This window comes from Oryzias latipes, chromosome 14, assembly GCF_053564925.1.
Source record: "Oryzias latipes strain Hd-rR chromosome 14, Olatipes_Hd-rR_3.1".
Lineage (NCBI taxonomy): Eukaryota > Metazoa > Chordata > Actinopteri > Beloniformes > Adrianichthyidae > Oryzias > Oryzias latipes.
The window spans coordinates 9,374,490-9,385,372 of record NC_136250.1 but is presented as its reverse complement, the minus strand read 5'-3'; the positions used below and the strand labels follow the sequence as shown (position 1 = coordinate 9,385,372).

The 10,883-nt window shown below is 37.8% G+C and overlaps 1 protein-coding gene across 2 annotated transcripts; it reads right to left on the bottom strand.

The window, feature by feature from the left end:
• Positions 1-39: 39 nt before the first annotated feature.
• Positions 40-9,651, bottom strand: slc13a2 (solute carrier family 13 member 2). 2 transcript variants are annotated; one of them, XM_011483249.3, is made up of 12 exons: positions 9,315-9,651; positions 6,342-6,470; positions 5,932-6,068; positions 4,803-5,059; positions 4,553-4,730; positions 4,325-4,447; positions 3,408-3,617; positions 2,939-3,039; positions 2,697-2,812; positions 2,269-2,430; positions 2,048-2,185; positions 40-1,816 (listed from the first exon to the last, which is right to left on the bottom strand). In XM_011483249.3, the coding sequence occupies exons 1-12, from the start codon at positions 9,423-9,425 to the stop codon at positions 1,685-1,687; spliced, it is 1,794 nt and encodes a 597-aa protein (XP_011481551.1). In that variant the 5' UTR covers positions 9,426-9,651; the 3' UTR covers positions 40-1,684. The 2 variants fall into 2 exon arrangements, with proteins under 2 accessions (XP_011481551.1, XP_078786834.1); XM_078930708.1 differs by having other exon boundaries at positions 9,301-9,608.
• Positions 9,652-10,883: the final 1,232 nt, after the last annotated feature.

Below are 10,883 nucleotides of genomic sequence, written 5' to 3'. Positions count from 1 at the left end.
TGACTGTGCTGTGTGGAGACGGAAGAAGGAGCCACCCTCTCTGCAAAGACATAGTTTATTCCAGTTAACACGCAAAACTCATGCATCACATGTAATGAGGGAGAAACACATGTCTGTTCTGGAACATTGTGCTCCTGTCCTCAGCATTTTTACTTTATTACATTCTCTTTGATGAGTGTGATAAAAAAGGGACCTTTGCTGCAGTCACAGCAGCCCCTTATCTCGCTGTTATTCTTCAACCAACCCCTTCACAGTTACACTATTTCTAACCCCCGTTTTGGTATGAATTTGCACTTCATCTTCCTCAAAGTTTAAGGTTTTTACATGTTTAAACCACAGAGAAGCAGGCTATGGCTTCAAGACGAAGAAACACAGCTATAGCAAACTTGTGTAATGTGATAGTTTGTGAGTTTTTTTTATAATGCAGAGATAAAGAGGTTGTTTACAGTCTTTTTCTTTTTTTTCCTGCAGGGCAACAAAAAGTGACCTGGTAAAGGAACGATGCGTAACATGGTTATTTAGACAGCAGCTCATTTGGTTTGTGTGGTTAAATGCTCCTCAGGATTTCGTTTCACAGGTCATGAACTGTCAAAATCCATTAATAGTCTGTTGTTTTAAAGCAAAAAGGCAAATTTCTGCAGAAGAAACATTAGGATTAATCCCTAATGTGTCAATGTTTTTAAAATAAATTTCTTATACTTTATTATTGCACTCCAAGCCCTATCAATTCAAGTTAATTGCCATTATAAAGGGTTTTATCCCTATTTTTTCCACAAAAAAAATCATAATAATAATCCTCCAATGTCCTCTTTGCTGTATTAAGATAGATTTGGCATTAACAGACAAGTAAATAGCTGTCATGTAACTCGATGGGGAAATCTACAGTAGATTGAGATGGAAATATGGCAAAACACGAACAAAAATACAAAATTCTTAACTAAAAAAGAAACACGATCAAACAAAAGGACCGCAGCAATAAGTTACAATAACCTACAAATAATTTACTCTTATCATCTTACAAACACAGCGCTTCTCATAACCGTCATGCAATTTGAAATAATCACTCGTGCATTATCTATGAATGATAAACAGGTGGACAAGATGAAAATACAGGAGAATGCATCCCAGAATAGGCCCCTATCTATTCTCCTTGTTTGTTTTGTTCTATTCCAGGACAAATATTACTATTTAGGTGTTAAGAATTAAAAAAAGAAGGTTCTGTTTTCACCTGTAGTTAAATGACTCAAGAGGCCTTCCTTTTGGTTAAATTTGAAAGCATTAATCAAGCTCTAAGGTGTTTTATCTTTAAATAGAAGTCCTAAACTTTTTTAGGTAGTTGTTTTCTGTATTCTTTGCTTTTCTTCTGGCACAATATAGCTATCAGAGTTATTATTTCAAAAGTTTGGTTATTTGAAATGACAGATTTCTCAAAGTGTTTGACTTTTTTTTTTAAAAGATTTTTCTGTGATGGTAAGCACCTCACGATAAAAAAAGATCAAATAATATTTTGTCCCTTGCAGTAATCAGGGTTAGACAGGTTCTGTCAGTCAACTTTGATCAAAGCTCGCCACCTGATGAAGCAGATCTGCTCGTCTTCAGTGTCACCACATGTGAATATTTTAGAGTCTGACAAACAGTAATGCCTTGAGATTCTTCAAAGTCACATCAGCTGTCATGCTCTCATTCACGGTTGACTGCCTGTGTGGTTGGCCCACTGAGGGAAGGTGCCCATGTCAAACATAGAGTATCCCCAGGTGTTGATGCCTAAATTAATGCACAGGATCCCAATGATGTTCAGCATGAAGCCGGCTCTCACCTATAGGAGGAGAAGGTTAAGCACTGATCAGAACACATTTCAAAAGATGCATTTTACGGTCAGTTATTTGTCATTTGGAAAATGTCCAAACAGAAACATTGAAGAATCTAAAGACACTGTAAATCTGGTTTGAGTGAAATGTCAACACTAAAAGGTTGACATACTTTTTGCGAAAGACAGACTCAAAGATTTTAGAAAATATGTATGCACTTCTTTAACAATTATTCTCACCATATCTATGACTTTGAGGTTTCCAAAGGAAAAGGCGATGGCGTTGGGGGGTGTGGCCACAGGTAGCATGAAGGCCAAAGATGCAGCGATGGTACAGGGCAGCATCACGTACAGAGGGTGAATCTTAATAGCAGTGGCCTAAAAATCAGAGCACATTGCAGCTTAACATGTTTTTTTGCGGGGGGAAAAAGGATGTTTGAGCTGCTTTGGGTTCAGTTTACCATTGAAGCCAGAATGGGCAGGAAGAGCGTGGTGGTGGCCGTGTTGCTGGAGCATTCTGTGAAGGTTGCAACAAGCAGGGAGAGCAGTATGGAGATGGCAAACGGGGGGATTTTTTCCAGAGGCGTCAAGATACTTCCCAGCCATACAGATAAACCAGACACCTGAAAGCAAAACATTTATCCAAAACATTATGCATACTCAAAATTTTTCATAGAATAGATATAGCAAAATAAATATGTTTGATCTAAAGTCAAATCATCAATAGATTAACTCTCCTTTCCATACTGGTACCTTGCATTTGGATTGTTTTAGGACTCACAATGGAGGCTAGGTTTATTTTATATACTCTCTTGGAAAGGGGTTCTTGTGTTATGAATTGGTGCTTTAAATAGTTGAATAAAAGAAGAAGAGAACACTTGGTGGTCACCTCACTACCAGCAGCCAAAGCGAAGCCTCCTCCCAGCAGCAGAATGATGTTCCAGGGCATTCGCTCGTGGACCACCTTCCAGGTCAGCAGAGCCTTGGGGGCCTTCACTGTTTTTCCTGTTAGACCCAGGTAAAGTTTAGGACAGATTGTGAGACCAATAATATAATGTATTGCCTAATGATTCAAACATACATTTTAGAAACACGCCGTTAGATTACCACAGAACGGAGCAACTACCTCACCTTTTTCGTTGCAACCATAACCGCTACACGTGGGCATTCGACTCGGTATGACGAAGAAGAGCATCGACATCAAAATGGCAACAGTTCCGTCAGACACATACCTAGGAGAAGAGATGATGGGACTCAGACTTGTGGCCTAATATTCTCATGTATCTGCTCTAATACTGACCCACCTTCTGTGAGATTTTCAAAGCTTTCAACAAGTTTCAGAAATCATGCCTGAATTACTTTTACTACAATTACATCTCCCCGCTACTTTTTGAAACATTTTTTTTGATAACTTTCCAGCTAAATCACAGCCAGATGAATATGTTTACTGGAACAGGCAGTCAAGAGAGGATCAGCTCATGCTTGAAGAATCTGGCCTCTTTGAATTCCTTTTATAATAAATTCATGGTTCCACAATATGCTTCTTTGTTGAAAGTGCATCTGCCAATAGTTTTTAATTTTATTTGAAGAACAGACTCACGCATCTTCCTGATTGAAGAGCACTGTGGCCCAGCCAGTAAAAAAGCCCGGCTCTCTGAAGAACCAGAGGAGCACGAGCAGGATGAAGATGATGAGCACGGCCACCTCTGCAAACTTCATGCGACCCAGCTTCTTGTATTCAGCTCTCATAACAGCGTAGGCCTCCTTGTCTCTGTCACTTTTTGCTCCGCAGCCAAATGACCTTTTCATACTGAGGAGAAAAACAATCAAGAGACTGAGCATGCTGTGTTTGTAGATGTGGAAAATTTGTTCAATGTTTTTAAGCAGTAAATGCTTCTCCAAAACCAAAAAGTTCTTTAAAAGGCAAAATGTTAAAACAAAAAGATGTATCAAGAATGGGTGCAAATGAAAAAGACATGTTCCAAACAAAACAAAATTGGAGTTAAAACAACTTGGATCACACAATTTAAAAAAAATCTGCTTTATCTGTTTTTTTTAAATACGGCTTTTGTTCTACTCATCTTTTCGGAATGAGTTGTAGCTTCAGTTATGTGATTTTTAAATGTTTCCAATAAAAAAGCATCAATGTTTGATTTGGGCTTTAATCTTTTAAAAAAAGGTCATGTTATTTTTATACAGAAAGCTTTTAAACACATGCTTACATGTGTCATAAAATAAAAATAATAATAGTACATGGAGAAATTGGGCTGCTGTAACAAAAAGTGGGGGAAAAATGGCTGTGAAAACACAACAAATCAGTGAATATCTTTTTTCTAAAAGTCATTTTGCATGCTGTACAGTCAATCTTGAGTAATTTCTTCAATATTTTGTCTACCATAGGTTAGTTGGTTCAGATAACATTGTAAACCAGAAAGGTTTACATCAAGAGAGTATTAGAGAAATGGTTTTCTTTTGTGGTTTTACAAAAATCCGTAGTTTTTAAAACTGTCGTCTTACTTGAAACCGAGGAACATGAACTGCAGCCAGAGCCAGGAGATGGCCAGCATGAGCAACATGCTGGGAAAAGCAAATCCAAACCAGCTGGCAAAGTTGATCACATCCCCATTCCCAGGGAAGAGTCTTCAGAGGGAGACGGAAGATAACAGGAAGTAGAAAAGAGGTTGACAGAAGCCCAAACACAGTAGAACTCATGCCAAGGTTAAAATGCTTGATATATTTCCTCACTTGTCCATTTGGCCTTTAAGGATGAGGTTAGGGGTTGTGCCAGTGAGAGTCGCTGTGCCTCCGATGCTGGCTGAGTAACACACACTCAGACTCATCCCTTTGGTCAAACGGTCGTACTTATCTTCCATTGCTTTCATCTTGGATTCATGCTCGATGTCTGAGGAGATCTGACACACATCTGAAACCCAAGAAATGAAAAGTTGTTTTAAAAGGGTTACTTTTAAGGCTCCATCCTGGTCCTTTCACTTACATGTTTCAGCCTCCAGCTCTTGCTTTGTGTCTGGTATTTTTTCCTTAGTTGTTGGTTCTTTGGTTTGACTACTCTCAAGCTCAAACCCAACATTATCCTTCCCTGAAGCCTGGAAATCTCTTTCTTCAGCCTGAAGTTCTGTGGTTTTCAGCTGCTGCAGCACAGCGTGAGCAATGGGCAGCATCATGGCAGTGGTGGCAGTGTTGCTGATCCACATGGACAGGAAGGCTGAGACGATCATGAAGCCCATCATTAACCTGATTGAGAGGAGAACAGGAAGGTGGTGTCAATCATGAGCGGAGATGTGTCAGAAAGAATTGACATCCAAGAGAAACTTAAAGACCCACTCCGATCATCTTTGGATCTATTTTCAAAGTGTTCCCAGCAGTCTTTTGATCACAAATATACTGCTTTTTAGCCCAAATCTATAACATTGTGTTGTTTTCTAAGACTCTTTTCTAGCAGGAGTGCATTTGTAATTCACTCCTGAGTTGTGGGTTGATCGTCAGAACCCTCCCTTCCTGAAAGTTTTCTGTTTACATGCTCGTCCACAAGCTTACAGCCCCTCACACACCCAGCCTAACATTACTGGTGCAACTAGAATGGACAGCAATATCAAAGGAATCCAGCCATACAGTTTTCAGCCAGATCTCAGCTCGTACGAGAAAAGCAAAGATGAGCACGGATCTAGTCGTCTACAAGTGGATGCATGGAGCGGAGCAGATTTTTCTGCGCAAGAAATTCATTTTGTTTTTAAACTGTATGTTTTTTGTCTGCTCCTGATTCACAATGATTTGGATAAAGAAATACTCAAAAAGGCAATTTTAAGCTTACATTTTGTTTATGTATCCATCATGAGAAAAAAACGCTACAAGAACATGTTAAAAACACCATTTTCATCAGAGTGGATCTTTAAGCCATGAACTTGTCAAGATGCTATCTATAAAGAAAGATTGCCACATAAGCAACTAAAAGGTAATTTTTTTGCTTCAGAGTCTCTGGTAGATTTAAAAAATGTATTCCAACAGAATATTTTGAGAAACAAAGTTTTTTTTTTGTGTGCGCAGCATCCCTGGCTTTCAAACCGCAGCTCTACCTAAAGATCAACTGCATTACAGAGCTCTCTTACAGGGCTGGACGAACACCAACCAGCAGCAGAACTCTGAGGGCGATGCGTTTGTGAAGGTTCCAGTTCTCCACAGCGATGGCCACCAAGAGCCCCCCAATGAACAACATGTTTGAGTCTTTCAGGTACTCGATGCTGACCTGAAACACATCACATTCATTGAATAAAGAAGGTGCTAGATTCTTACATAGTAACTACTGAAACATGCTGATGTTTGCTATTGGGTCACTTCTTTTATCAACAGTAAAACAGAAACCATGGGATCAGCAGGTCTTTCCTCAGTTATTAATGAATTACAAAAGCACTGATTACACGTCTGGAATTTAAAGATACAACATGTTTCACACACATCAATGCAGCTTCTGACACATTGCCATGCAGTGAGCTGTCACAAAGTGCAATGGGTACCATACATCTCCAGCCTTCATGATGCCCATCATGGGGAAGAGGACCACCGGCAGCAGGGCGGTCACAGCCAGAGGCATACACTCTGTGCACCAGTACAAAGCCATGAGGATGATGGCGTAGCCACATTTGGCTTCCTGTGAGATAAACACACAAAAAAAGAAAACATCTTCATATGTTCCTGCAGAATTTCACAAAAGCAATCTCTAGAGTTTATCTGCTTTCCATTAAATGCCACATACCATTTATCAACTCAGCTACCTTTAAAGATGTTTGTTGCTGTAAAAAAAGATTTCTATTTTTTTAATTTTAATGAAAAAAACATGTAACAAAAAAACAAAAAGGAAGAAAACATTTCTGATTACAGTGCTTCTATGATGACTCTATTTTACATTGACTGGAAAGGAATATACCCCACTGACACATAAGTATAATGCTGGGGGCTTTCTGTAATTGGACCATTTGTACAATCAATGTAAAACCATAGGATTAAAGGTCCCTTCACTGTGTGGTCTGCTAGAAGTTTTAGATATTGAAAAACGACAATGACTTTGAGCGAAAAAACGTTCAGACTTCCAGGCAACTGCTCAATATCTGTCATTGAGAACTAAAAAAGCCAGAGCTGATCTTTGTCAAACTGAAAGAATGTAAATAAAAATCCAGGAAAGTTGAAAACAAAACAATCAAACATTTTCGAAATAAACAAGCAAAGAGGGTGACAAAAAATTAAATTTTATTTTTTTATTTGACATTTTGTCCATGTTTTTTCTTGAACCTGTTCATACAAATGCATTGATTGTTGTGTGTTATACTAGACAATTTTTTTTATATTAGTTCAAAAGTCTCTAGCCATTTGGATAAAACACATCAAAGTTAATTTCAGCAATAATCACCCCCTTTCAATAGGAATTTTTTATTTGTTACTTGACTAAAACGCAATCCCAGTTATTGGGTTAACATGTTTTCCCGTCTTTGGTAAAAAAAAGGACATTTTTTTTAATATATATTCTTAAATAATTAAATATAGACACATTTGTTAATCATTTCTATCATTATACATAATAGAAGCCTTTTGGGATTATTATTTGCCATGTTTCCGGTGTGCTTTATTTTATATTTTTTCCAATTTGCAACATGTTTTAAAAAACAAACAACGGAACCACGGTTTGGAAGCAAAAGCTTTTTCAAGCGGAAATGTCAACATAAAACACCATCTGATTTATTACCAGTAATTCTTTTCTTGCTGAAATCCAGAGTGTTCATAACACGGGCTAAGCTGTTTATTCACTGTGAATCGTCGAAGCTGTGCCCCTAGGATAAAGTTTTGGACTATTTTTGCTCATAAACCTGTTATGTTGAAACAAGTGAATCAAAAAAGTTGCCCTTTTTATGCTGATGACATTGTTTTATATGAACTTTGTTCAGGGAATATTATCTCTGCTCAGCTGTTTTTTTTTACAAAGACAAGACAAAGGTTGTGTTGTTTTTTATTTTAAAAAAATTCAAATCCTTAAACCTACACTACAGGATACATACATTTCACATTCCCTCAACAAAGAAACACCTAAGGAATCCATAGAAGTCTGACTGTCCAACACTTGAGTGTTGTAAACATAACTTAAATAAATGTATTAAAATATCACAACTTTACACAGTTTAGGACAGACAGAAGTGTTAAATATTGTCCTTAATTTTTCTGTTTCCGTGTTCTTATCTGCCGCCACTCAGCAATACTCCATTAGACCTTTCAGATACAGATAGCAGGAACTGATGACCATAAAACAGTTTTCCTATTCTTGTCCTACAAGATAGCATTTATGAATGCACAGTATAGTACACTGATTTAACAGTCTGACACTAAACTTTCAATATGTGATATCAGTCCTCTACAGAGATATTAGGCTGAGATAAGCCAAACATGTCACTTTTTAGATTTTACCACTGCTGTCGTTGGTGGATGTCTCAGTGTGTTGTTTGTCTTTTAGCCTCAACCTACAGAGGGTACAAGATCAAATCACCCCATTTGCAGGTGGGATTTTGCTTTAGTCTCAAACACGGCTGGACATGGGACCAATGCCCCCCACCACCACCCACCACCACCACCACCACCTATATTCTACCTGCACCCCCTGGCTAAATCCAGACTTCAATTGCCATTCCCAGAATGGAAGGAAACCCTGGAAAGTGATCATCTGGCATCCTGTCTTTCTAAGTTGCATTAACACTTTTTATTTAAAAGATATTTTAAGGAATAAATATTTTTTCAAATGTTGCCTTATATACTGACTGTTATTGTACCTTTACACGCAGGCTTTTCTGGGCTGTCTCACTTTTTTGTTGTTTTTTTTCTTTGTTTTGTTCCTAATTTATGGTTGAATTGTCAACATTTGGATTTTGTGTCTTTTGAAGGTGGATTCTTCCTGATCCTGCTCACACCACTCTGCCATGATCCCACTCACATTTGGTTTGTATTCATGACAGCTGGCCTTCAGTAATGCCCCTCAGTGTATTTAACTACATTTATTGTCAGATCTTTTCAGGTTTCTTTTTGTTCTTCAAATAGGTTGCAGTTCAGTAACAGTTTTATCTGTATTTTCATTTATTCATAAAAGTTTTTTTAACTATGTAGTTATTTTGGTTTACTACTGTTTTTGCATTTTCTTAAATGGTTTCAATGAATTTATTAAATATCTCTATAATAAAATAATTCTACAAATCTGGTTAATTTTTTTCCAAATAGGAATCAATTAAGGTTAGTGAAATATCATTTAAAGCTCTTAAAACTTTTGCTTTTTAGTTGCATGAAAGCCTTATCAATTTATTGCTTGTAATGTGACTGTTTTGTAAAACAGTTACTCATCTGACAATGCAGCGTGTGCTGTGAGGAAAGAAAATAACATACTAGACAGGTAAATACAAAAAACAGTTATTTGTTAAAAGCTGAAAACCTGGTGAAAGTTTACTCACTTGCACAAACTTACCGATGTTGGGATTACAAGCGGCAGGGGAAGGAGGAGGATCGGCGTGAGGAAGATGATGAAGTAGTTTCTGTGGTACCAAATCCATTTAAACTGCTCCAGAGCTCTGCCCATGATCTTTTTTTTTTTTTTTTTGAAAACAGCAAATTAAAAAAGTAATTTTAAATAATTTACTGAAGATTAACAGGTAACAACAGAGTAGGAAGTTGATGCAGTCAAACTCTGGATCTGCAGGTCTGGGAATGAGGCCAATTGAAGAAGAGACAGAAAAAACAAGCTCAGGTGCTCAGACTGCAGAGATGTGCCTCGTGGACAGTCCCTCCAGAAAAGAGACTGAACTGAGGGAATATTTGTGTTTGTCTTTGCTGACATATCAAACATTAACTCAACACCTAGAGATCACAATTCTTGATAAAAAATACAGATGAAGTCATTGGAGAAGACAAGGGAGGGGTTAAGGAGGACACACAATAGACGCCTTTATCAGGGGAAGGACTGAGCTGTTATGTGTAACCAAAGGTCGGGGGCTTCACATTTTTGCTCAAATCTTGGGCCCAATTATGGTCAAGGTTTGGAATTTCAGCTTCTTTTTTTATGAATGAAGAACACAGTTTTCCGTTAAACAGCAGATACCTCCGTAAATAAGAAAAACCCAGCACTCACTCTTCCATTACAGCCTTAAATTGAGAACTTGAACTGTCCACGGTTTTTGTCACAGCCTCAGTTATTCAGACACAAATCCGTCTTCTATTGTTATTCTGGATCTGCTGCTATAGGCTTTCTTAGTGCTTGCTTTAATACAGCTAAAGTATAATTTAAATGTACTCAATCAATTTAATAAAATGTTTTCTGCAAACAGGATTAGAGCAGGCCCTGACTGTTCAATAATGCAAACAAGGATGTACAGGTGATACAGATTTTCTTTAGTTTTGATTTGTGTAGCATAGCAGCTAATCTTCTTCCACTTTCGGCTTCTCCCATCAGGGGTCGCCACAGCGAACAAGTCGCATGGTAAATTTGGCAATGTTTTACGCCGGATGCCCTTCCTGACGCAACCTTGTCAAACCGGGCTTGGAACCGGCAGAGGAAGAGAAGGGAACTAGCATAGCAGCTAATACAATAGCTAATTAGTAAAAGCTCTTCTGTTTCTCTTCATTCCTTTCCAGAGTATTTTTAAGAAAAACATCTATGAACCATCTATGACTGTAAGAAAATTTGTTTTAAATCTTTAACCAACAGTCACCAAGCTAGGGAGTTGGTAGAAAATGTTTCCCATGCTGTTTTTATTTTATTTTATTCTAAGGCAAGGATGTTGATGAGGCACATTTGCTTTGTTTGAAGAGCTTTTTTCTTCTTTTTTATAATTGGTTTGTGGGAAATAAATAACCATGTAGGAATTTAAATGTGTTGTTGTTTTCTAAGATTGTATTTATACCTGGTTCAGATTGAAAAACCAGAACCGCGAGTTATTTATTGCACTTTAGCTACTTTTTACCAGACAGACAGACAGGCAGACAGACAGACAGACAGACTTACAAACAGACAAACAGACAGACAGACAGACGTACAGAC

What these genes read in the sequence shown, in the direction of transcription:
- slc13a2 (XM_011483249.3), bottom strand. Translation starts at nt 9,425, where the DNA reads ATGGGCAGAGCTCTGGAGCAGTTTAAATGGATTTGGTACCACAGAAAC. An exon ending in CTTAAAGGCCAAATGGACAA is followed by an intron (nt 4,448 to 4,552) that starts GTGAGGAAATAT and finishes CTCCCTCTGAAG; the next exon opens with ACTCTTCCCTGGGAATGGGG. An exon ending in CTTTGGCTGCTGGTAGTGAG is followed by an intron (nt 2,431 to 2,696) that starts GTGACCACCAAG and finishes TTTTGCTTTCAG; the next exon opens with GTGTCTGGTTTATCTGTATG.